This window comes from Balaenoptera musculus, chromosome 13 (assembly GCF_009873245.2).
Source record: "Balaenoptera musculus isolate JJ_BM4_2016_0621 chromosome 13, mBalMus1.pri.v3, whole genome shotgun sequence".
Taxonomy (NCBI): domain Eukaryota; kingdom Metazoa; phylum Chordata; class Mammalia; order Artiodactyla; family Balaenopteridae; genus Balaenoptera; species Balaenoptera musculus.
The window spans coordinates 75255907-75283722 of NC_045797.1; the positions used below are offsets into that span (position 1 = coordinate 75255907).

At 34.6% G+C, this 27816-nt stretch overlaps 1 protein-coding gene across 7 annotated transcripts in view; it reads left to right on the forward strand.

Annotated features, from left to right (window-relative positions):
* The window catches only part of PUM2 (pumilio RNA binding family member 2), a 92161-nt gene extending 65425 nt beyond the window's left edge, over nt 1–26736 (forward strand). For 4 of the 7 annotated variants that reach the window (XM_036873073.1, XM_036873078.1, XM_036873080.1 and 1 more), the window contains 8 exons: nt 12692–12959; nt 14199–14328; nt 15925–16059; nt 19509–19646; nt 20594–20719; nt 20947–21068; nt 21634–21826; nt 23473–26736. In XM_036873073.1, coding sequence (XP_036728968.1) covers nt 12692–12959; nt 14199–14328; nt 15925–16059; nt 19509–19646; nt 20594–20719; nt 20947–21068; nt 21634–21826; nt 23473–23604 — 1244 coding nt within the window. In that variant the 3' untranslated portion in view covers nt 23605–26736. The remainder of the gene's footprint in view (nt 1–12691; nt 12960–14198; nt 14329–15924; nt 16060–19508; nt 19647–20593; nt 20720–20946; nt 21069–21633; nt 21827–23472) is intronic. The other 3 variants (XM_036873074.1, XM_036873079.1, XM_036873075.1) reach the window with 2 other exon arrangements.
* Nucleotides 26737–27816: the final 1080 nt, after the last annotated feature.

Below are 27816 nucleotides of genomic sequence, written 5' to 3' on the forward strand. Positions count from 1 at the left end.
TTGTGTTTCCATCAGGGTCCAAATAAGGTCCGTCATTTGTTTGATGTCTTTTAATATGGAACCATTCCCCCATCCTCTTTTTTTTTTCCTTCACATTTATTTGTTGAAGAAACTTTGTCCTGTTGAATATTCCACATTCTGGACCTCGATGGTTTCTTCTCCATGATGGTATTTAACGTGTTCCTCTATTCTCTGAATTTCCTGTAAAATGGAATTAAATTTAGGGGTTTGATCTGGTTGTTTGCTTTGCTATTTGGGTCTGTATTTCTGCTGCACCATATCAGGAGACACATGTCTGGTTATTTCCTTTGTGAGGTTGTCTGTCAAATCCACCTAATGGCTTAGCAGCCTTTGATCATCACCCAAGTATTTCTTCAGAGGTTGCGGAATGGTGATGCTCTGTCATTCCTTTTACATTTGTTAGCTGGAATTTTTCTATGGAAAAGAACTTTCATCAGTTGTGAGGTTACCCTAAAATATATAGTTCATGTAGGAGTCAGGATAATGCTTGATTTTTCTTCATTTTCTGACCTTGGGAAATGAGAATTGAGAATGAGAATGAGTTGATGCCCTAGCAACTTCTAAAGGTGACTTGCAGGGTTTTTTTGTTTTTGTGTTTAAATCATCATTGTTCCCTGTAGTGTAAATTGATGGATTTTAGGATAGTTGTTATGTTTCTGTCCATTGCAGACTGGGAGATAACACTTTTTATACCTTTTCTTGATGCTAAAATATTACTATCTTTGGCCATTTGGAGTCCCTTCACATTGGTTCCCACGTTGACTACAACTTGTTAAAAGCAGCACTTAAAATACTGATCAGAGAAACAAGTGGAAAAGAACAAGGAAGGAGAACAACTTTAAGATTAGTGGTTTTTATCTTGAAATGCAAAGAGCTATGTCAAATTCTGGGCTTCAAGTTCAGCCTTGAATATTAAGTGAATTATTTTCTCATGTTATACTGATTTATAGAGTTGGGGGGAAAAAATCTTCTACCTGTAGTTGTTTTTTATAATTCTTTATGATAGAAGTCAGTCTCTTATTTTGAGATACGTTACTCCCAGTAAAAGAAGATTAAATATTTCAAGTATTATTTTATTCATCTACCTGGAGCTAGCTAACTAGTTCTTTCCTTCCTTGTTTCCTTTCTTTTTCTTCTTTGAGTAAACGTTTAAAATTTGTTAGTGATTTCTTATTTACTCTAATCTTTATGCTCATAATATTGATACGGAACTTCTTGGGTATCAAGTAACATTTTGTGTTTTTATTTAACTTAGGATTTGACAAACTAATGGCTTCTTCCCTTGTACCTCTTCATTTTTTTTTTTTAAATTATTTTATTTATTTATTTTTGGCTGTGTTGGGTCTTTGTTGCTGCACGCAGGCTTTCTCTAGTTGGGGCGAGTGGGAGCTACTCTTCGTTGCAATGCGTGGGCTTCTCATTGCGGTGGCTTCTCTTGTCGCGGAACACGGGCTCTAGGCGTGCAGGCTTCAGTAGTTGTGGCTCACGGGCTTAGTTGCTCCATGGCATGTGGAATCTTCCCGGACCAGGGCTCAAACCCATGTCCCCTGCATTGGCAGGCAGATTCTTAACCACTGCACTACCAGGGAAGCCCCTGTACCTCTTCATTTTTGAACTGGCTTGTTTTTTCTTAAGAAAAGGGTGATAAAAAGTCTAATTCCAGCTTTGAACTCAGTGAAATTAGTTAATTCAAAGGTGGCTGTCAGTTTTGAAGATTCCTTAATGTCATGTATTCAGTAGTCACATAATGCTTTAACTTGCAGTAGATTAAAAAACTTTATAACCTATCTTCTCTCCTAATCACAGAAAATTTTATTTGAAACGTAGACATGGTAATATTCACTGTTAGAGTCATTTTCCCTGTTCAGTAGTAGTTAATCTGTTGAAATTGCTGACCTTTGGCAGATTTGGTCATCCGCTTCTCTTAGAATGAGATGTTTGAGAATTAAAACAAGTATGGCCAAATTGGTTGTAAGGCTATGTGCAATTTTTCTGAGTTTCATATATGGTCCTTAAAGCAGAAAACAATATAAATTATTTTGAAGTTTTCATTGAAAGTATTATTATCCTTTAAGTAGCAAGTTCCCTGTAACTGAATAGCATTTGATAGTTTTCTACAGCACTTTCATATTCATTATTTCATTTCATCCTAATTGTTAACATAGACTGGCTGAGTGACCTCCCCATTAAAGATGAAACAGTTATAGGTCATATGAACCCAAGAGACTTGCCCAAACCAGTAAATGGCAGAACTGAAGCTAGAACACTGTTCTTACTCCTGATACTATCTTTTCTTTTTCTGTTCTGCTATTCTATAATGAATTGAACAATTTTACAAAGTATATCAAAAACAATATTCTACTCAGCCTCTCAAATTTAACCTCACAATGGTGTAGGGTATGTGTTTTTAAAATGTGTATATAAGATTACTAGACTTCTAGATCCCTTTCTCAGTTATTCTTGAGATTTATAGAAAAGCTCTTATCTACTCTATGAAATAAGAATATGTGTTACTCATAAGGCAGGCCACTCAGGGACTGAATATATGTTGGACAACAGGACTGAATAGATAGGACAACATACTCAGCTCTCAACAGAATATTATTTACAGGTTCTCATGGTGGTGTAAATGAAATCACTGCTTCAACCCATTGGTGCATCTAAAAGTCATTTATTTGTTGAAAAGTATGAAATGTGTTGTGAAAAAGTTCTAAAATTATTACTTGTGTGGAAGAATTTATTATTTTATGTTTCATTTCTGTGTACAAATTCATTAGTCTTAGTTCTGGTTTGGGGTCACAATGATTAATTTTTGCCCTTATGTTTTATCCATTATCCTCTAATAATGTTATCTATGACTTTGTGCTTCTAATGACTGAGAATGTTTTCACCAGCTAATTCAGTTAAAGTAATCTCAGATTTGAGATTAAAAAATACTTGATGATTCGATTCAGTGGTTTACCATACCAGAATCACTCGGAGTGCTTGTTTAAAATACCTAGAGTGAGGAGGTGAACGATTTGGAAATGTGTGGCAACAGTTTTTGCTTGTCATCATGATTGTGGGGATTCTGTGGACATTAAATACCCAGCAGCCAGATGCTAAACTTTTCATTTAAAAAGGATTATCCCACTGAAATTTCCAGTAGCACTCACGTGAAGAGAGACACCTTGGAACAATTCATAGTTTATATAAGGCGTTACTCCAGTTCACACTTCTTTGTAACTCATAATTCCTGGATCTCTAGTGTGTTATATCAGCCTTTGATCTTGTCCCCCATCATCTCCCTAATGGATTTCTTTCTTCCTGCCTTGTTTCCTTCTGTTGACCTGAAGTCTGCTTGCCATTGCATATTTTAAATTTTTGAAAAAAAGCTTATGGGATGAGAGAAAATAGAAAAGTCTGGTCTCTTACTGAATATGTTTTTAAATATTTTTTTCCTTGATATGTATTTTGCAAATTGGAGACATTTCTTTAATGTTGTTGACTATAATTCTGTATATCATTGTTTACTATCATTTGGTTGTTTTACTTTTTATTCACTGGCTCTACCTTTCCTTCATATTTGCATTTCAGCTCCTCCCTCAATTGTTTCTCTACCTTCCCTTCTTACTGATATCAAATAAGTCTTCATGTGCCTTAAAAACAATCTATCAAGAATTCACCAAGAACTTACATTATTGCACTGTTTATATACTAAATAATGTACATTAAGTAAACATAGGATCAAGAAACTAACTCTTAAAATATAGGCAGATGTGCTTCATGAGAGATCTGCAAGTTTAGCCAAATAACCTTTAAAAATGAATGCAGCATGGGTCTCATGGGGTAATACTGAAAATTGACTTATGTTTAGAATATTTTTACATGAGACTGTTTCCTTAACCAGGAATAAGTCCATTGGAGGAGGGGCAAAATCTTTACACTGTAAACCATAAAAGCACTGACTGAAGTTAAAGAAGACAAATAAATGAAAGGACATGTCATGTTTGTGGCTTGAAAGACTCAGTATTATAAAGATACCAACTGTCTTCTAATTGATGTATAGATTTAGCACAGTCTCAATAAGAATTTTTCAGGCTTTTTTAAAGAAATTGACAAGCTGATTTATTTAATATGAATGGAAAAACAGAGCCAAGAGTAGTCAAGACAGTCTTGAAGAACAAATTTAGAATTTAATAACTTGGCCAGATATCAAACTTATTAAAACTGCAGTGGTAGTTTTACTAAAATTGTGGTATTAGCACAAGGGTAGAGAAATAGATTGGTGGAATAGAGGATCCAGAAATAGACCTGCTCATTTAGTTACCTGATTTGTGGCCACGGTGCCACTCTTGTGTATTTAGGAAGGATGGTCTTTTCAGTAAGTTGGACTGGAGCAATTGAATATCCAAATGGGGAGAAATTAACTTTGCCTCCTCTTTCACACTACACACACACACACACACACACACACACACACACAACTTCATTCTCAAAGCAATCAAGGAACTTGCTTGTAGTCATGAAGTTAGTAAGGAACAAAAATTTTGAGTCCAGGTCTACCTGGTTCATTCCAAGGTGTCACACTGCTTCTCAAAGAATGCTTTTATTTCTGTCTACTATCGCTCTAAATAAATAAAGGATCTTTTCCTATTCCCTAAGTTTAGAATTTTTGTGAACTTTTTATAAAATTGTGGTAAAATATATTTAGCCTATTGTGAGTTGGTGGGGAAAGTGAGTTTGAATGTCAGTATATTGGCATTTTTCACTTGCCTGCAATTGACTTTTTTTTTTTTTTTTTTGGTTCCTTTGGGTCTTCATTGTTGCGTGTGGGCTTTCTCTAGTTGCAGCGAGCGGGGGCTCCTCTTCCTTGTGGTGCGCGGGCTTCTCACTGCGGTGGCTTCACTTGTTGTGGAGCGCGGGCTCTAGGCACGTGGGCTTCAGTAGTTGTAGCACACGGGCTCAGCAGTTGTGGCTCGCAGGCTCTAGAGCGCAGGCCCAGTAGTTGTGGCGCACGGGCTTAGCTGCTCCGCGGCATGTGGGATCTTCCTGGACCAGGGCTTGAACCCATGTCCCCTGCATTGACAGGCAATTCTTAATCACTGTGCCACCAGGGAAGTCCCCCTGCAATTGACTTTTAATCTAAATTAAATACTTTTTACTTGAAGGATCTCATAATATTTTATTGCTAATTTTTAAATTAAAACTGATCAGATAAGGGTCTTTACATGATATTCTAAATAGAATAGTAATAAGCTTAATTTATACTGAAACTAATCCCTATTTTATGTTTATCTTTTATGTGTAGTTTTATTGGCCCCCATTTAAGAATTCTGGGGTCTCATGAAAGTTTTTTTGCTTTGTTTATTTATTTATTTATTTATTTATTTATTTATTTTGTCTTTTTTTTTTTTTCACACACACACACTGTATTTCATTTTTACAAGAGATAAATAGACTGACACCAAGCATTGTACATGGATGACCACAACAAAAGCAACAATGATTGCAATTACCAAACATGAAACACACTCATACTATGTCATAATATTGACATTCAGTCCAGTTATCCTCCACTGTAACAGCTCCTTTACTTTGCAGTGAAAATTGATTTGTATATTCTTTGCCTCTGGGTCCTTGTTGGATTTTTTTTTTTTTTAATTCAGACAGAAAGTCACAAAAATTATACTCATCCTCATCAGTTCACTCAGTCCCATGTAATTAATTTTTTTTTTCATCTTGATCTTTTGTTAGCACTTTTATGAGTTCATCAGTTTTTCATTAGAGTTCTGAAAATGCTTATTCATTCAGTTCAGCAGTACATTCAGTTACCAGAAACCTGTAAAGTTTTTATTTAATTAATTTATTTTGCTTAATTAATTCACTTAATTTATTCAACCAGTGTCAAATCCCTATATCAGACTGTGCTTGACTTGAGAGACACTGTTGAAGAAAACATCATTCTACCTACCATCATCAAGTTTGATTTTTTTGTGGTGAATACAGATGAGTAAACCAGCAATTACAGTATAATGATTGTAATGCTATTGCCTTATTGCACTTTATTTAACACAGTGATTCTCTCCATTAGAATTATTATCTTTCCTTTCTGGTTTTTTTGTACCAAATTAACCACAGACTATATTAGAGTTGTTTCTGGGTTTTTTCTCCCTACTAGATTAGAAACAAGAAAGCTGAAACCATTCTCCACAGCTTTAACAGAACAGTTGACCCTTGAACAACACAGGTTTGAACAGCCCAGGTCCACTTACACATGGATTGTTTTCCCCCCAAAAAACGGGGAAAATTGGGAAATTTTTTTGGAGATTTGCAACAACTTGAAAAAATTCACAGACTGCATAGAAATATCAAAAAAATTTAAAAGTTAGGTATTTCATGAATGCATAAAATTATAATTATATATATAGCATATAACATGTTAATAGACTGTATGTTACTGGTAAGGCTTCTGGTCAACAGTAGGCTGGCTACTAGTAGTTAAGTTTGGGGGGAGTCACAATTTATACATACACTTTGGTGGGGTGGGAGTCGATGCTCCTAACCCCCGTGTTGTTCGAGGGTCAGCTGTATTCAGATCTCAACAAAATGGTTGGAGTAATTTGAGTGGCTTTGTTTCTTTCTGTTTTATCGATGAATTTATTTTTGGACACTGGCTACTTGTTTAAAAGTATTTTACATCCTACATAGATTTCTGCATTAAAGCATTGTTTGACTGGTAGTCAGTGTGTTCTCTGATCAGTGCGTTAAGATCATACTCTATAGAGTACTGCACTTTGAGAAGTTTTATGACAGTTGTGAGTTTTTATTTTTGCCTGTGTGTATTGTTCTTTGGTTTGGGGTAGGGGTAGGTTTTTAGAGTGTCCTCATGTTCAGTAATCACAGAAGTAGTTTAGTTTTCAATAAAGATGTAAGAGTCAGACAGTTCTTGAAATCACATAAGCCTTTTTTGATGGAATCATGGAAATTGGCAAGGTGAGTAGAGGTAGAAGTGAGATATAATACTAGTCTGAGCTACATAGTTCATGTGTTAAAAACTCAGTCTGTTTAAATGCTCTTTGATGAATGAGAGAAGATTATTAAGTATCTTCTGTGAAGATGGCCTCCCTCTTACCTTTATATTTTTAAAAAGTTGAAGCACTAGATGCTAAAAGGTAGATTAATTACTTAGTTGCTTTTAGAAAAGAATTACAAGCAATAGAAATGGAAACAACAGATTTTTATTTTGGTTTGTAGTTTGCACCTGATATTGTTTGCTTACATATGGTCATAAAATGTACATATTTAAGGTAGCACACGTGACATACTTATGCTTTTTGCTTTTTATATTAGTCTGTTAAGATGATGTGGAAGATTATACTTTTAACTAGAATTATGTAGGTTTTTTAATTCATTGAAGCCTTGGTTTTTCCTGAGTAAAAATGTTGTGTCTTTGTATGGCAAATATATAGTTAAAATTTTATAGTTAAAAAATTTACGTGGTTTATTCTCCCATGTAACCTCAAGCATATCCCAGATTTAAGTATGGTATATGGCATTAAATGTTCTTCATGAGGTATAGCAGAATATAACCGAAAGCTTTAAGGGAATTATTCAGATATAATAGTTAAAAAAAAAACTCAGTCTAGTTATTAGCTATGCATCCTTGAATAAGGATTTATTAAGGATTTAGCTTCTCTAAGCCTATTGTGTCACAAGTAAAATGGAGATAATATCCTTGTCTCAGAGTGTTGTTAAGATAGCATTATATGTTAGTGTTCTAAGGCTGCTGTTACAAATTACAACTAAGTGGCTTAAAACAGATTTATTGTCTCACAGTTCTGAAGGTTAGAAGTCAAATTAAGGTGTCAACAGGGCCATACTCCCCTTGAAGGCTGTGAGCACAAGCCTTCCTTGCCTCTTTCTGGCTTCTGATGGTTGCTGATAACACATAACATTCTTTGGCTTGTAGACACAGCACGCCAGTCTCCGCCTCCATCATTACCTGGCATTCTCCCTGTGTGTCTGTCCTAATTTTCCTTCTCTTATAAGGACACCAGTCATTGGATAAGAGCCCAACCTACTCCAGCATGACACCTCATTTTAACTTGATTACATTTGCAAAGATCCTATTTCCAAATAAAATCAAATCCACAAGTACCAGGAGTTAAGACTTGAACATATCTTTTGGGGAAGCCCAGTTCAGCCCAGTACAGTCTGAACTCCAGTCCCCCAAAATTCACGTTCAGCCCACATGCAAAATACATTCACCCCATTCCAGCATCCCCAAGAGTCTTGAACCATTCCAAAAATCCCAAATCTTATTTTCTAAATCAGCTGAGATTCTGAATGTGGTCCATCCTGCGGCAAAATTCCTCTCCATCTTTGGGTCTGTGAAACCTAGGAAACAAGTTATCTGCCTCCAAAATACAGTCATGGGACAGGCATAGGTTAGACAGTCCCATTTGCAAAAGGCAGAAATTGGAAGGAAGAAAGGAGTTAACATGGCTGTTACAGTCTACTCTGAATGTGCCATATATTTCTTTTGAAAAGTAATCAGAGAAAAAAAATAACGAACTGAAAGTACTAAGTGTATGGGCTCTGGGTTAGAAGTAACTGAAGGTAATACCTTAAAGTGAAATAGATCATCCTCATTTTAGGTTTTTTCCACGTATGCATTCTTTATCATTTATTCTTTGCCCACTCCAACTAACTAGTCATCTTTCATTATCATCTTATCATTCTTGAGCTTTCCAGAGCCTCGCCTTCTGAAAGGGACTCTGCCTAGTAGCCTATATGTAGTTGTACCCTTTTCGGGACCCTGAATCTACTTGGATTACCATTTTTATTTGAAATTAGTAGTTGATAACCTGCTCTAAAATGAAACCTTCATTTATCTTGATTCTAATTTATTAGCCTCCAAACCTCTATCAGAATAATCTTCAGGTAGGCTTTTTTATTTTTTAATAAAAACTATCCACTGGGAAAGATTTGAGAATCTTTATTTTTTAAAAAATAGAAAAGGTAAATATATAAAAGAATAGGCTCAGGAGTTGTTACTCCAGATCCCAGGGAGGTGGAAAATAATGAAAAGAAAAAACTTGTGAGATTTATTTTGTGGTGGTTTCAGTTTTATATTTTTCTCCCCTGTGTTTTTCACAGTATTAAGATCTTTTTGATTTCTGGTATTAAATAGGGAAGGATTCTAAAACAATGGACTTCTCAAGGAAATTAATGAAAACTTACAAAATCATATTATTTCTACTAGGATAGTTATGAGGTGTTTGCCTTCATTCAGTTGTCATGGATGAACTTGATAGATACCTATGTAAATAGCGTATGAGGGGCAGCACACTACTGTGTGATGAGCTCTGGCCTGAGAGTCCTGGCTGCCTAGCTGCATGTCACATCACTTTTGGACTATAGTGATTTCATCTGTGAAATTATAGTACAGATCTCCATGTCCCATACACTCTTATTAAGCTAGTGATTAAGAAGTGATAAATGATAGGGGTGAGGTCAGTGATAAGTTGAAGGGACTGTTACCTTTTAACACATTTGGTGCAGAACACATCTTTTAGATGACCAGTAGCAATGGTATGAGTATAGATGACCAATTTGTATGTTTGTTTTTAACTAATTTTGAAATAATTTCAGACTTAAGAGGAAATCATTAACAATTAAAAAAAAATCTAGCTTATCCCCAGATTCTCCAAATGTTATTTAACTGAATTTTCTTTATTATTGTTTCCCTCTCCTCGCTTCCCCTCTCTGCATTTGCCTGTCCCTTCACACCCATTTTTTCCCCTGATACTTTTGAAAGGAAGTTGCAGACACAGTGTCCCTTACTCATGAACATATCACTGTGTGTGTGTGTTCTGAAAGTAAGGACATTCTTTTGTCAGAGTCAGGAACTTAACAATATTACTGTCAAATCAGCCGACTTTATTCAGACTTTGCCAGTTGTCTCATTGATATCCTTTACAAGAAAGGCGATGGGGGGGAGCATTGGGGCGGAGAGGGCGATTGATTTGGGGGCTCACACATGACAATTATTTGTCATGACTCTTATTAATCTTGAACTATTTCTCAGTCTTTTATGACCTCAACATTTTTGAAAGGTATAGGCCAATTTTGTAAAATATTCCTCAATCCCAAAATAGTTTTGAATGACATGCTTTCAGTATTTAAAAACAACCAGTTTTGTTTTGTTTTTTTTTCCCACGTGGCTTGTGGGATCTTAGTTTCCTGACCCGGGATTGAATCCAGGCCCTCAGCAGTGAAAGTGAGGAGTCCTAACCACTGGACTGCCAGGGAATTCCCTAAAAAACCAAATTTTAAATGTTTAATGTATATTTTAAATTGAGTTGAAATGCTTATTTAATTAATTTGTAAGGAAACGAAGGTATCCTGGCCCTTTGTGAAATTAATCTTTCAACTTTGTAAATGAAAGTGCTAATTATAATTAGTCTTCTAGAACTGAAATTCCAAGATTTTTTAAAACTCAAGGCATTTGGCATCATTAGACATTTTAAGTTGTCAAAGTGCATCAGGAGTTTGGTATATTAGGAGCTGATAGAATATAATCAAGAAATATCTAGACACAGGAGGAATTCCTGTTGGATACTGATAGGACTACTTGGAAGGTACCAAATAAAATTGTCATTTTCTGGGGTAAGTATGTATTTTGAATTTGGTGTTGAAATCTTTAGTGCATTAAGAATAAAGAGGTAGGATTAGGCCTTGTTTCAGGTAGTGATAAGCAGTGGTACAGAGATAGTAATGAATAAGAAGGAGAGAAGTGAACAATTAGGGTACTATTAGGAAATTCATGTGAAAAGTAGGTTTGGAATAATGACTTGAAAAGTAAGCTGAAGAACATAGAGAAGGTACTCTAGCAGGATGCTGTAGGTTTTTAGTATAAAATGACATCGTCAAAGTGGCCTTTGAATGGGAAGATATAATTGTTGTTTATGAAAACAGATTAGAATGATAAGCAGAGCGCCCCTACCCTACAAAAAGGTTCAAGAATTGTTATCGAGACTCGAATGGGCTAATGATCAGTTATTGTTGTGAACGGTTGATGGTACTATAAACAGAAATAAAAATAGGGGACTAGAAGGATTAATAATGAAGAGATCGAGACAGTATTAAAAAGCTGAATTCTTTTACTTTTTAGACTTTTCATACATGAGCACGAGTTTATGTAGAACTGGAATGAACATGAGAATTTGATGTCAATGACTTTGGTGTATAAAACGGCTTGTTAAAGTTACACACTTTTAAGAAAGATATTACAGAACTAGACCATAGACAGTTGATATTACATTAAATATGTATAAATATTTGTGTACTCACTGTCTATGAGACATCGTTTTAGGTACCACATATCTAGCATGTAGGTGAATGTAATTCTATGGCACTTACATTGGAAATGGGGCTGAGGATTCAAGTAAATAATAAATATGTATAATATACTGGATGATGGGAAATTTAATGAAGAAAAATAAAGCTAGGGCAGTGGGGACTGAAAGTAAAAGAGGGATATTCTAACCCACTTCACCCTCCAGGATTTATAACTCTTTTACTGCTCCTTGTCCCTGTAACTCTTTTTGGCCTTCAATGCCTCTCTATAACTTTGCACTGACAGTGTGTCCTTGGCACCATCTATACTTTGTGGCCTGGATTGTACATACAGCACTACTCTAAATAGAAGTGATACACAATAGTGTAAAGCTGACGGTGGGTTTTGTTTATCTGAACTACTAAATCTGCATTTTACAATTTTCTATACATTTTTCTTTTTTAAAAGGACACTGTCAAGTACTTTTAAATGGTTATTTGTAATAAAAACAATTACCTGCTTCTATTGTTTTTATCAACTGCCCTTTAGTAGTATTCTTTGGAATGGGATATAAGTTAAAAAAGCTTTTTATTCATTTGTTTTAAATGGTCAACATTAAAGCTCTAGGAATGATAAATATGTTTACTGCTACTATTTCTTGTCTGTAAAACAGTAGTATTTTATGGAGAGTATTTTTTAAATAAAAAATTTAAATAGTGTGTTATTTGGCTTTATTATCTGATATTGTGGGTTTTTTAAGTTTGAAATTTAATCGGGTTAACTAAGAAATCATTTTTCTTTACATACAAGTATATATGACTTAATGACTTAATGAATTTTTATATATTCCAAAAAAGTACAGATTTAGTTGGTGTTCTATTAACACTGTGAGTAAATTTCAATTAAACTTTTAGTGGCTTAAAATCTGAGTTTGCTAGCTGTTTGTAACTTGCTTGTTAATGTAACTGAAAATTTTGTTGGTGGTTTCAGTATTCTGGTATTGATACTAGTATGTATGACATTAGTTGTTATAATTATGTTTCAAACTAAGCTTCCAAGAACAAATACAGGTTTTGTGTATGACATTAGATGTTTTTAAACTAAACTGCCAAGAACAAATACAGGTTTATTTTTCTCATGTTTTCTAGCCTCTTTTTCCCCCATATTATAGCCACACACATTAAGTAAATGTGTGAGATTTCTCCTTCAACTTTAATTTTCTGTTATACCGTATAGGAATTAGTGGGGTGAATATTTCTATATTGACTGACTTTTTGGTTTAAATGACTTTTATTTGAGGAATGACTTTGTCAAAAATATTTGCTGACCACAGCTGCTTTGTTGTAGGAGGACTGACAAATGGTAGTGGTCGATATATCTCTGCAGCACCTGGAGCAGAAGCAAAATATCGAAGTGCTTCAGGCACTTCCAGTCTGTTTAGCTCCAGCAGCCAGCTCTTTCCTCCTTCTCGGCTTCGGTATAATAGGTCTGATATTATGCCTTCTGGCCGAAGTAGATTATTGGAAGATTTCAGAAACAACCGCTTCCCAAACCTTCAACTTAGAGACTTGATTGGACACATAGTTGAGTTTTCTCAAGACCAGCATGGTTCTAGGTAGGTGATTATTATTTATGATACTTTCTATTGCATTTTTGCTTTGAAAGAGCCAAAGTTTTTCTTGACTAGAATGATTTAACCTTTATAAAAGTTGGAATTGTTTAAAAAATAAATATCCAATATGGATTTTTCTTTCCTGTTAGGATGAACTATAAAAATACAGGTTTTTAATTTATTTTTTATGGTTCTTCAGTTTTCTATAATAAAAATATAGCAGTGTCCTTTTATTGGATTATCTTTATTACATTGACAGAATACATTTAATTTCTTTAAATTTCCTTTTGAAAATAATACTCCAAATTACATTTATGGACTTGTGTCCCTGATATATACTTTGTCTAAAAAAATGTTTAAAACAAAGTTTACATTAAACAGACCACATGTACTGTAATGCTTGAGGTACATGCAAATTAGTGTTCTCAAGATAATACACAGAAAGGAAAAGAGTAGTAGAATTCTAATACATTTATTAAATTTGAGGTATCTTTTTATAGTTTTAGAGTAAATCTAAAATTTTTTAAAATAATTTTTGATTATATAGTTGCATACAAATTTTATCTCCCTATGGTTGAAAGTTCTTAAAGTTCCTTAAGAGTAGCAAATCGACCTTGTGTCACTCACAATGGCTAGCTTTTTTTTTTTTGGCCGTGGCATGCGGCAGCTTCCCCAACCAGGGATCGAACCCATGCCCCCTACATTGGGAGCATGGAGTCTTAACCACTGGACCACCAAGGAAGTCCACAGTGGCTAGCTTAGTTAGGAATTAAGTTGTGTCTCATGAATTTTATTGCTAAAGGTTTCTTTTATTATGTTCTAAAAATACTTAGTAATAATATGATTATTAAAAATAAATGAATACCAGTAATATCTTTGTAGTTTTTCATTGATTATAATACAACCAGAACTAACTTAAGAGGCATTAAACATCTTCATGTCCAGATTTTTTGCCAGTCTAACTAGAAGTTATTTTAAATTAAGGTGTTAACAAAGAAATGCTCCATAACTTTTGTTCTTTTTATTTTAAATTGAATAAAATATATTAGTACTATTTCTGGAAATGATTTTATTTATGTGGATATGTATATATCCACATATATATATATATATATATATATATATCCATGTATATATATATATCCAATATATATCGGGATGTATAATACTCGAGTCAGATTCGGATATTGCTGGAGCTTATTATCAATATACTGTCATGGCATTAAAATTTTTCCCACATAGATTCATACAGCAAAAGCTAGAAAGAGCTACTCCAGCTGAGCGACAGATGGTATTTAATGAAATTCTACAAGCAGCCTATCAGTTAATGACAGATGTTTTTGGCAACTATGTTATACAGAAATTTTTTGAGGTAAGCACACATACATGTTTGTATATGCTTAATGCTTAGAAAAGCTCTGAAAGTTGGGTGAGTTTATTTTCATATAAAAATATGTGAGCTTGGGAGAAAATATTTACAGATCATATGTCTGATAAAGATTTTATATCCAGAATATATGAAGAATTCCTGAAACTCAACAACAAAAAGACAGCTCAGTTAAAAAATGGACAAAGGGCTTGAATAGACATTTCTCCATAGGAGATATTCAAATGTGCAGTAAGCACATGAAAAGAAGCTCAGCACCCTTAGTCATTAGGGAAATGCAAATCAAAACCACAAGGAGAGTCTACTTGACATCTAGTGGGATGGCTGTAATTTAAAAAACAGAAAATAACAAATGTTTGTGAAGATGTGGAGAAATGAGAACCCTTGTACATTGTTGGTGGGAATGTAAAGTGGTGCAGCCACTGTGGAAAAGTTTGGCAGTTCCTCAAAAAACTAAACATAAAATTACCATATAACCCAGCAATTCCATCCTAGGTATATACCCAAAAGGATTGAAAACAAGGACTTAAACACCAGTGTTCATTTCAGCATTGTTTATAATAGCCAAAAGGTGGAAACAATCCAGCAGATGAATGTATAAACAGAATGTGGTATATACATGCAATAGAATATTGTTCAGCCATAAGAAGGAATGAAGCTTTGATACATGCTTACACATGGATGGAACTAAGTGAAATAAGCCAGGTACAAAAGAACAAACATTACAGGGCTCCATTTATGTGAAATACCTAGAATAAGCAAATTCATAGAGACATAAAGTCGGCTAGGGTTTCCTAGTCTTACTAGTAGACCGGTTGGGGTAAGAGGGGGGGAATAGGGGGTTATTGCTTATGAGTAGTGTTTCTGTTTGGGGCGATGGAAGGATTTGGAATCAGATTGTGGTGGTGATTGCACATGGTGAGAATATAGTCAATGCCACTGAATTAAAAATGGTTAAAATGTCATATTTTATGGTATATGTTTTTTAAGTGTATGGTCTTACATTAAATGAGAAGTTTAATACCAATCCTGATTAATATTTGAAATATATTTGAAAATATAAAGCATTAGGAGTAAGTCTTATGTGAAGCAATTAATGAATAGTAGTACAGTCTTTATGTGGATTTGTTAGGTGTCATTTATTTTGTAATTCAGCAAATTTTTTAGTTTATAACTAAACATCTATGTTGTAGCTTGACTTAACAGATTTCCTCCACAGTCAGAATATAGTTGAGAATTATCTGGTCCGAATGTATGCCTCAGAAATTCATTTTATTAAAAGACAGTGGGGGTGTTTGTTTGAAATGAAGAGTGAAGATGTTTACTTTAAAAGAATAACAGGTGGTTAATATGTTAGTAAAAAGGGAATAGTAGATATAGAATGACTTACCCTCTAAAAAGTGATATTATTTCAAGCACCTCTGGGTCTATCTTAATTCGCTTTTACCTAAATGCCTTCTCCCTACATACTTGCCAAATGTGATATTTTATAAATAGATTAAACAGACTGCAAACAGTGGGTTATTCAAGTTTAACCAAGTAATATTATAGTCATTTTTATTAATTTTTTTTTTCTGTCAGTTTGGGAGTTTGGATCAAAAATTAGCCCTGGCTACTCGTATTCGTGGTCATGTTCTACCCTTAGCATTGCAGATGTATGGCTGCCGTGTTATTCAGAAAGCATTAGAGTCTATTTCATCTGACCAGCAGGTAATTGTAAGTTAAGACAAAATTTTTGTATTATTTTATCCAATTTTTAAATTTTTATCTTACAATAATCTTGGAGTGAAATGTTAAATATTTCCACAGACTAAAATATTTTTTTAAATCTATCTCAAAAGAGTATGTAATTAATTGAAAGTTACACAGCAGATCTTTGATCTGTCCTCTGTTCATTTTCTTCATCTTTTCATTTCTAAGTGAAAGTATTTGAGTACCTACTATATGTCAAGCAGAGTGCTAGATGGTGGGTGTTTCTGCTACCACTACTCATTTGATTTTCTGTAGTATCAGGAATATATTTTACTATTCCCAGTGTTTATTTGGATTGCACTTATACTTCTGTCATAAGAATAAATATTTTAAAACCAATTGCATTCCTATATGCCAGTTAAAAATGTATATACAGGGAATTCCCTGGTGGTCCAGTGGTTAGGACTCCGCACTTTCACTGCTGAGGGAGTGGTTCAGTTCCTGGTCGGGGAACTAAGATCCCACAAGCCGCATGACGTGGCCAAAAAAAAAAAAAGTATATACAAAGTTTTAAAAATTTCATTCAACAGGAAAAGTAGCCTAAAGCATCCTCTTAACAAGATTTACAGTTCTTTAAGAGAAAAGAGAGCACATATAAATTAATTGGGAAGTATACTATGTTCTTGGATGGAAAGGTCTAAGTATTCTAAGTAAAAAAGGGATTAGTACAATTCCAATTATGTGCTCATAGGAATTTTCTTGTAAATGATCAAAATAAATTTTTAAATTATTTTAAATAGACAAGGATATTAAGGAGAGTAAGGGATGAGGAAAATTGCTTATCCACTAGATTTTTTAAAGAAACTGTGTAGCATCACTAGCATGGTTTGTGCATGAGGTAAACAGACTTTTAAAATGAAATTCATAACCTCCCATAGATACTGTATATAACTGGTTTATGTATTACAATGAAATATAATAAGAGTAAAGAAAATATTTCTTAAAAGGTATTGGTAATTAGTAAGTTTGGAAAGAGATTGGCTTTGACTCTCAACCTACATTCATATGATAAATTCCAGAATTAAAGGCAATAATATATAGATGGATGGATGGATATGTATGTGTTATGTATATACATTAATCACAGCAGTGAACATCTGTGAGAAAATAGCATTGTTCCTCTTGAGGAAATCCTGAGTTTTAGAGTCATTGAAGATGTGTCATAATGGAGAGAGAGTAACAGTTTGATTGTATTGGTACTTAGAACTTCTCTGCTCTTAACTCTCAGACTGGTATAGATACTTTAAAGATATTTTGGGAACAGTTCTCAGAGCTTTCTGAGATGCCCTTCCCAGGTTATAATCCTCAAGTTTGGCTTGAGTAAAATTTTCCAATTCTTTCTTTTTAAAAAAAAAACGATATTTTACGTGTCTTTAATATTTGAAAATATAAAGCATTGGGAGTAAGATGATTAGTGGTATTACATTTCCTATTTGGATTCTTCCCCCACCCCCGCCCCACCCCGCTCTGCATGGCTTATGGGATTTTAGTTCCTTGACAAGAGATCGAACCCAGGCCCTCGGCAGTGAGAGTGCAGGGTCCTAACCTCTGGACCACCAGGGAATTCCCTCCTGTTTGGATTCTTAAGTACATTTGATTTTGTAATTTAGTTCATATTTAGTTTATAACTAACATTTGTGTGATATCTTGACTTCAAGGATTCCTCTAGTTATGTCAGAATACAGTTGAGAGTTTTTTGGGTGAGAGAGTTTTGGGGATTTTTTTGGCTGCGTTGGGTCTTCGTTCCTGCGCGCGGGCTTTCTCTAGTTGCAGCAAGCAGGTGCTACTCTTTGTTGTGGTGCGCGGCTTCTCATTGCAGTGGCTTCCTTTGTTGCAGAGCACGGGCTCTAGGCGCGGGGCTTCGGTAGTTGCAGCATGAGGGCCCTAGAGCGCGTGGACTTCAGTAGTTGTGGCGTGCGGGCTCCGTTTTTGTGTCTCATGGGCTCTAGAGCGCAGACTCTGTAGTTGTGGCGCACAGGCTTAGTTGCTCCATGGCATGTGGGATCTTCCCGGACCAGAGATCAAACCCGTGTCCCCTGCATTGGCAGGTGGATTCTTAACCTGCGTGCCACCAGGGAAGTCCCTGGGTGAGAGAAATTTTAAATGTGAATACCGGGAATTCCCTGGTGGTCCAGGGGTTAGGGCTCTGCACTTCCACTGCAGGGGACATGGGTTCGATCCCTGGTCGGGGAACTAAAACCCTGCATGCTGCACGGCGCAGCCAAGAAAAAAAAATGTGACTATGTTTACACTAGGTGTACTCCATTTCTTCACAGTACTATGTCCTATTGCACTAATAAGGCACGCAGGTTATTGTGTGGCTACCTGTATTTTTCCCTAAGGATTAAGATGTTTATTTAATGAAGTCTTACAAACTTATGAGAATACTAAGATTATACTTAGTATACTAAAATACTAAGATTGTTAGTTAAAAGAATGCACTTAGTAAATAAACCTTACTGTAAATAAGTTTAACCTTATTAGTAATCAAATATAAATTGAAAGGTGTCATTTTTGCCAATTAAATGAGCAAAAATCTAAAATCTCCTGAGAATCTGTCCCTGAAGAAGGTATCAAATGATAAAGGAAAGTTATATTGAGTCAGGTTCTTATTTTTTTTTTGGCCGCACCAAGCGGCTTGTGGGATCTTAGTTCCCCGACCAAGGATCGAACACAGGCCCCAGCAATGGAAGCTCGGAGTCCTAACGACTCGACTGCCAGGGAATTCCCTGAATCAAGTTCTTTGTTATAAGATTATTAAAAAGAAGAGTAAAATGCTCAACAATAATTTCTTCTCATAATTGAGATATTACGTGAAAATCACATAGCCCATCAGTGCTCACTCAACTTCTTACCCTTTTCCGGGTGCTTGATAAACTCAAGGAGCCATCAAAAATAATTATTTGGGGAAATTCCTTGGCGGTCCAGCGGTTAGGACTCCTCACTTCCACTGCAGGGGGCACAGGTTCAATCCCTGGTTGGGGAACTAAGATCCCGCATGCTGTGTGGCACAGCCAAAAAATGATAATAATTATTATTATTAAATGGGGGAAGGGGTATGCTCAGTAGAGAAAAAACGTAGAATTCTAAAATCATTGTATTAGTTGTCAGCTGAGAAAGATAAGTGGAAGATGTACACAGTGAAGATAGTAGTGTATAGCAAATTGAGTATCACTAAGTTATATTTCAGCAGGTATCATTTACATTATAATCCTGTAAAATGTTTTAGTAATTCTCACCTTCAGTGGCTTCTGCTTATTACACTTTGGGGGATGGGGTGGGAATTTTAAACTTTGACATATAAAAAATCGCAAATAAATTTTTGAGTATACTTTTGTTCCTATCTCAGTACTTTCATGTAAAATCCTTCTATGCTGTTTGGTGAGGTAATTTAAATGTTTTCTCTTTTGCAGAGTGAAATGGTAAAGGAGCTAGATGGTCATGTACTCAAATGTGTGAAAGATCAAAATGGAAACCATGTTGTACAAAAATGTATTGAATGTGTTCAGCCACAGTCACTACAGTTCATCATTGATGCTTTCAAAGGACAAGTAAGATTGATTTTTGGCTTCTAATTAGTTAGAATTTGAGTGTTAACTAACATATTTTTTATAAATCAAAAGATAATACCCAGTACTTTCATACAAAAATAGGAGATAAATACTGAATGTGCCTTAATTTCTGCCTCTTTGATAGAGTGAGTCAATAGATAGCTTCATTTTTTGCAGCTGAAAAATGTAGAAATATGAGTTTAATTTATATTACTCTAAGAAGTAAAGACAACTACTGTTAGAATTGTAAGCCCAACAGTGTTTTCCAAATTTTCTGGGAGAGGGAGAGGAGGGAAGAAGACTTAGGACTGTATAATAAAAGGCAAAATAAATATCAGTTAGTAATTAATAACATAATAATTAATAGCTTCTAATTACAACATGCACTACCCCTACTGCACAATCCATTCCTTGTCATTATTACATGCCTTCCATCTTCTGATTAGGTTCCTTTTGATCAAAATATCCATTAGTGAACTTAACGGTTACCGGCGGTGGGGGAAGGGATAGTTAGGAAGCGTGGGATTGACACACTGCTGTATATCAAATGGATAACCAATGAGGACCTACTGTATAACACAGGGAACTCTGCTTAATGTTATGTGGCAGCGTGGATAGGAGGGGAGTTTGGGGGAGAATGGATACATGTATATGTATGGCTGAATTGCTTTGCTGTGTACCTGAAACTATTACAACATTGTTAATCGGCTATACTCCAATATAAAACAAAAAGTTTTTAAAAAATCAGTATAAAAACAAACAAAAAGGATATCCGTTAGCTCCTAAATTCAGTACCCTGCTTCCCAGCCTTTGTCACATGACAGTTGGCATATTATCAATAAATGTGAATTCCCCGTTCTATTTTAAATTAATTCAGCATGTTATCAAAAACTTGTCCTTCCAAAAATGTCACAAAATGGAAATTTATTTCTTCTAATTGTTTTAAGGTGTTTGTACTTTCAACTCATCCTTATGGCTGCAGAGTAATCCAGCGCATCCTAGAGCACTGCACTGCAGAACAGACCTTACCTATCTTAGAAGAACTTCACCAACATACAGAGCAGTTGGTACAGGTATAAACTCCCTAATATTTTGAAATGTTTATATATTTTTGAAAATATTCTGACTTTTTTAAAAGGAAATATAATTTATTGTTAACACATTATAGAAACACTCAGTGAGACAAAAGCCTGTTGTATTCTCCTGATTGTACTATTGGATTTTTAGAAAATTGATGAACATCTTTTTAAAGAATTACCATTATTCTTAAGGAAAGTAATTTTTTAATATCTGCACTTAGGATCAGTACGGCAATTATGTTATTCAGCATGTACTGGAACATGGTCGACCTGAAGACAAGAGCAAAATTGTTTCTGAAATCAGAGGAAAGGTCTTAGCCCTGAGTCAACACAAGTTTGCCAGGTATTGCGTTATGTTTTAATTCCAGGGGTCAAGTCTTTCAACTCTCTGGCTTTTATTAGTAAGCACAGAAATGCATGTAAAATATAGCATTGGAATATAGTCTTTTTTAGTAGAGGCAAAAGGTACATAATAGAATGTTGTTTTTGTTCTTATAGAATCTACACAACAAATTGGTTTGCCCTCATGTATTCCATTTTTGAAATGTGTATTTGGAAAATTATTTCCCCCCAAGATGTGTAAATAAATGCAAATCTAATTTATTTAGTGCATGTTCATGAAAGCCTCAGACCTTATTAATGACCTACTTCCCCCACACTTGAATTACAGTTTTAATTTTTATTTAATTATAATTTTGAGGCCTGTAATTAAACTTGCAGATATCCAATATGGGTTCTTCTATGATATTAATTTCTGTTTTGAAAGTAACTGTAAGAGAATTACAAGAGAATCCTATTTTGACTCTTCTGTCTTCCAGTGCATTGAGCAAGTTCTTTCAAAAACCAAGGAAATTTTTCTATTAAAAAATAACAAAATAATTTTTTTTGTATGTACTTTAATTTTTTAGCAATGTAGTAGAAAAGTGTGTTACTCATGCGTCCCGTGCTGAGAGAGCATTACTGATTGATGAAGTTTGCTGCCAGAATGATGGTCCTCACAGTGCCTTATACACCATGATGAAGGACCAGTATGCCAACTATGTAGTTCAGAAGATGATTGATATGGCTGAACCTGCTCAGAGAAAGATAATCATGCACAAGGTAATACAGTTTATAGCACTTAAAATAGATGATTCACTTTGTGTGACTTCAGGCTACTCATTTAACTTCCCTAGGCTTTAATTTCCTCAGAATTGTTACAACTGCAGAAAATTTAAAATCAGTGGAAAACCATTGGCAGATGTAGGTATGATATACCCCTTTATTAAATTCTTAAGGTAATCAACTCAGTAAAATCACATTCATTTCTCATCTATTTACCTACCGTTAGCATTGTTTTTCCCTTCACCATCTTATTTAGGTATATTTGATTTGCCATAATACATTGGCTGAACATTGATTTTAAAATCTGATTAAATTTTCTTACTAACCTAGTAAATTTTCTTAAAGAGAAAATTTATATCGGTTTAATTTTTTTTTAATCAATTAAGCTGTTTTCTCTCTCTGTCCTGCTAGAATCAAATGATTCTTTAAGAAATCATTAATTTCCACAGGAAAACTTACTGTTAAAAGGAACACTGCCCTCTTGATTTTCTGTGTTTTTAAAAATTTAGTATTTCTGCTTAAGAATATATAACTATATTGTGACTTTCTGTCTGAATTAAAAAAAAAAAAAAATCCCACAAGGACTCAGAGGCAAAGAATATACAAATCAATTTTCACTGCAAAGTAAAGGAGCTGTTACAGTGGAGGATTACTGGACTGAATGTCAATATTATGACATAGTATGAGTGTGTTTCATGTTTGGTAATTGCAATCATTGTTGCTTTTGTTGTGGTCATCCATGTACAATGCTTGGTGTCAGTCTATTTATGTCTTGTAAAAATAAAATACAGTGTGTGTGTGTGTGAATAAAAAAAAAAAAAAAAAAAAGAATATATAACTATAACATTTCTTTCAGTCTTATTTTTAACAACTGCATTATTTAATCAATATCATATTTAGGGCATTTTGATTATTTAGTAACTGTTCTTAGCAGTGTTTATATAAACATCTTTGCATAATTAAGTGTTTTTGTAAGGTAAATCCCTAGATGTGGAATTGCTGGCACAGAGTATGTGAACATGTTACATTTTAATAGATTTCTGCCAAGTAGCTCTCCAGAAATCTTGTAGAAGTTTGCACATCTATCTAGTATTTGAGAAAAGTGCCTGTTTTACTGTTATCTCATCAATACCAGTTATTATTTATAAAATCTTTGCCAGTCTGGATGGAAAGATAATGATATGATTCTTCTCATTTCCAGTTTTAAAACAGTTAAGGAGATATTGAACGTGTTAAATGTATTAGCTATCACACGTCTGATTGCTTGTTCGTGTCTTTTGCTCCATTTTGTATTGAATTTTTGTCCAGTTGCTTAGAGTTATAGAACTTTGCCCTCGTAAACCTTACAAGAATATAATAGCTCATTAGTGATACTTCTCTGCTATGTTTGGAGCCCCTCTACTGTTTTGTTTGCATGTGTAATAGTTTATAGGAATAGTGGTTTGTTTATTCATTGAACAATTTTGAGAGTAGAAGTTGGGAGAGATTGAGTGGAACAGAACTGCTTTTGCAAACAACTTTCTTTGGATTTGAATTTTAAAATTTCAATTATTCTTCCAAATCACCCAAATTTGGGGGCGCTTTTTTAAGGAATCAGAAACTAAAATAACTTAGATTTCCTAAGCAGATCATTTATTTTTCAGATTCGACCTCACATTACTACTTTGCGCAAATACACATATGGGAAGCATATACTGGCCAAGTTGGAAAAATATTATTTGAAAAATAGCCCAGATCTAGGGCCTATTGGAGGACCACCAAATGGAATGCTGTAAAGGAAAAGAGAAGATGATGTAACCGTGTGAGAGGAACGTTTCTTTTGTGAATTATCAAAACACAACTCAACTATGAATCTTCAAATTTTTTTTAAAGTGAAACTATTTATTGACTTTATTCATCCATTTGTAAATTTTTTAAGGTTCTTGTGTATATTTGGGGGTGGGGGGTGGTGAATTATAAATTATATTCAGCCCTGAGTGGAGACCTATCAGATTGGATTGCTGGCAAAGCACAGAATGCCTGTATATGATGTAACTGTATCAAAAAAATGCTGTCACATATTTTGTAAATTTTTACCTTGTAAAGTCACAAAAATAGTTTTTAAAGGAAAAAGTACAGTATTCTTTTAATAAACTGGCTTGCAGTCTGGTAGGTCTACGGACCCCATAGCACAACAGGTTTATAGAAATGTATATAGAAATATAGTCCTTATGGGGTTTTTTTGTCCTTTGTGTGAAGCCTTTTATAACAGATTAACAATCAACTGCATAAATATTATTAATATTTTTAAAAGAAAGTTAAGTTGTATTTTGGTAATTCACAAACTATCATGCAAATAAAACCTCGGCAAGTAAGACAAGAATTAAGTGATTTGAAATGAAAAGAACTTACATTATTTACAGTAGATGTGGTTTTAATACAAATACTGCCCCCCCAAATGTCTCTGGCAATGTACAGAAGTATTGTATATACTTACATATGTAATTGTTGTAAGAGGTAGAAAAAACAAAATCATGGTGACACTTCCAGTTAAGTACGCTAAACGGAAAGTTAAGTTCCATTTTAACTTTTCAGTTTGGTTTGCGATGAGAAAGAGTGGAGATTTGTATATTGTTTTGCTTATAGAATTACAAGGACATGTTGAAAAAGTGTTGAGATTTATTTTGCTTTTTCATAGTAGATTCAGAAAGTAGGAACCAGATAGAGGTGAAAAGGGGCCACTGAAAAGTGAATTTGATAGCTCAACATTTAAGCATGATTACATATTCAGATAGCTTTTTTTGCTTCCTATAAATATATGCATTGTGTGTGTGTAGTAATAGATGTAAGTTTACACTTTGAAAGCAAATCATGTTTCAATGTTTATTATAAAAAGCCTTGCTAATTTAGTAATGATGTTTTCTTTGGTTGTACAGGTGTACATTTGTAAACCTTAATGCTGTAAATGGAATTTGTTTTATCTCTTTGGGAAACATTTGCATTTTAGTGTACATTTATGTCCCTGCCCTCTGACCTGGCATATAGTGTTGTATAATGTAAATTTATTTCTCCAAATCAAGAGTGATTTTTTAAAAATTTTTTATCTTTATATGGTTTCAGAAGTATGAACCAGCTTTCTTTTTATTATTGTGAAAAACATTTTGTTTTATAACATAGTTGTTGACTCTGTTAATATGGACATGCTAGGATTTGGATCACTTTCAAGAAGTCAGGGTATTGTGCATAATAGAAAGTATTGGACTGAGATATTTGGTTACCATGGAGGCCAATGCTTTTTCCATCTTATTAAATGTGATGTGACTTTTTTTCTTTGTACAGAAGAGTACTGTATTTTTGAATAGCCTACTCCCAAGTAATAGCAAATCTGTATGATAACATTTTTTCTCTGGACATAAGACATAACAGTAACATGATGTACATTTACAAGCGGCCTTATGTACATTTCCCAACAATCTTTTTAAGGCAAAATTGTGACCATATGTGTATAATTAAAATCGTTTTTAATCCTTTGCCTATGAAAATATTTTGGAAAAAAAAACTTGCTTTGTATATTCAGTTTCTGAAAGATAAAGAAAGTGCTTTGTATTTTGTTGAAGTCAGTATTTTGTATAAAACTTTTATGTTGACCCACTTATGTTTAGTGCTAAAAACTAATGAACCATGCTATCTCTTTCAATTGAACATGTGAGGGATTTTTTTATTAGAAGTCTGCAGAAGAAAAGCTATCTTCTGAGCACAATATTGAATATAAAGGTTTTTTCACATAGCTGTTCATATCATGAACCTAAGAATAACGGCATAAAGTTTGGGGTGCCAGGCATACTTTTTTCATGTTTGATGTTGAGTTATTCTAGTTTTCTAACCCAACATTCCGTGTTGAGGCCATAAAATTTAACCACTTGTCACTGTCACGGTCCCTTCTCATAGTCACACTAGTTCATCAGCATGTCCCAGTCACAGTAACAGAGCTTTTTTCCCTCCATACAAAACTGCTCTCTGCCACTCTTCCCCACTTTGTTTTGCCAGCCTCAGAATGTCTTGGACCTGTGTTGAACTTTTGTTCCCAGTATCAGCTCATGGTTTCAGGATCAAAGTTGTCCTTGTTGCAGATTGGTGGTGACTTTCCTGGATTTGCACAGTTGAATTCCTGGTTTTCCTTTACCCTTATCTTCTGTTCACACAGGCAAATTATTTCTGCAAATTTAGAAAGTCCTAGAGAATGGCACACTGGGAAACTGAGCAATTGTCTTGGGTTCCTGATGTTCCCATGTATCCCAGTGTTGACAACCAATCTTCCCAGTATTTTAGGGTTTATTTTGTTTTCTAGAAATTTTGCGATCTGCTATTTTTGGTGCCCACCTCTCTAATTCCACCTTTTAATAAATTGGCATGGATTTTTGGTATAATCTGAAAATGACATTTCAGAATAAACTTAATTGGGCAGAGCCACTTAGGCTTTACTCTTGGGTGTCTTGATATGGATTGTTTCTGGACCAGCTTGTCTTAAGTCCTGGCTCTTATTGGTTCATATGAAATAATGTTATCTTCACTTCTTTGTATATTATGTATAAATTAGAAAATGAAAAATGTGTGAATAACATTGTATGAAATAAACCTGGTCTTGTGTTTTTCTCTAGATAAAATACCCCTCTGTACCTCAATTACAGTTCCATTGACCATTCAGGTTTACTCTGATTTAAGGAAAACAAAAATATCTTTATCACATGGATGCTAGTCTAGGGCCACTGATTACACTGATGGTATTAATTCTGTCTTTTAATATTCATAATCTAATTACATAGCGTGATTACACACCTCATATGATGAAACTTTAAGCCTGTTTCCTTACTGATAAAATGATACTGATAAAATGATGGTTTTTGAGGATCAAATTAAATCACATATCTTCACCCACACGTGTTTGTTTCCTTTCCACATGCACTTCAGGAGATTAAGTACAGTTTGGGTTCAGGCATGGATTTAACCTCACTATTTACAAACCTTGTGAACTTAGGTCTGTTATCTCAGCCTCAGTGCCTTCATCTTTACTATGAGATGGAACTATTTTTAAATCCATGGTTTTAAGAATTGAGAATATATATAAAAAGATACCTAGAACCTAATTCTCAACCGCTGCTAATACTGTTTGCATTTTCCTTTCCCTTCTATAGCTAATTTTTTTTTAATCTATACAGATAATTCAGTAGAATCCAAAATGGTGATCTTATAAAACTAAATGGGAAAAGGAGTTTTCATCACACACATTGTTTATCCTCCATTTTAATTTTATCCTGGTTTGGTTCTATTCCAAACTGAAAGCCCCTCTGGAGTTGTTTACTTGCGCCACTTGTAGTGATGAAATTAAAGATCCTAAAAAGGAAATAAATGTCATGTCCTCCCACCCTAGCTTATCAACTTCAGAAGAGTAGCTTCCTAAAGTGACCTGGGTAGTGTTCTATAATATCTGCCCTAATGACAGTGGTTTCTCAGAAGGGGGTGGGCGAGTAGGGGAAGGCGGAGAAAGCCCTACAGAGCAGCATTCACTGTCTGCCTTACCCATCTAACTTGAAAGGACTGGATTAACATATCTGATGGGATTTGGATGCTACAGACATTTAGTAAATTCATCTCTAGACAGAGGTGAGAAGGAATAGTGCCCACTTGGAAGAGGCTGTAGTGGGCCTCTGGAAGGCACTGCGGAGGGAAAAGGAGTGGGTCAGGCCTAGGTTGGGCCCTGAGGCGTGTGGTCTGTATGGTAACCCTTTAGGCCTTTAAGTTACCTATCTGTAAAGTAGGAATGATATCCTGACTTCCCAGAGAACCTCAGATCTGAGAGTACTTTTGATGCTAAAAACCTTACAACTACAGGATGGATCCTGTGGGAAGCTCAAAATTAGGTTGAATATTTGTTGAACTTTATTACCTCCCCATCCTGTAGGTAATTTCTTGTTTATGTTCCAGTCATACAACTTTTTTTTCTAAATATT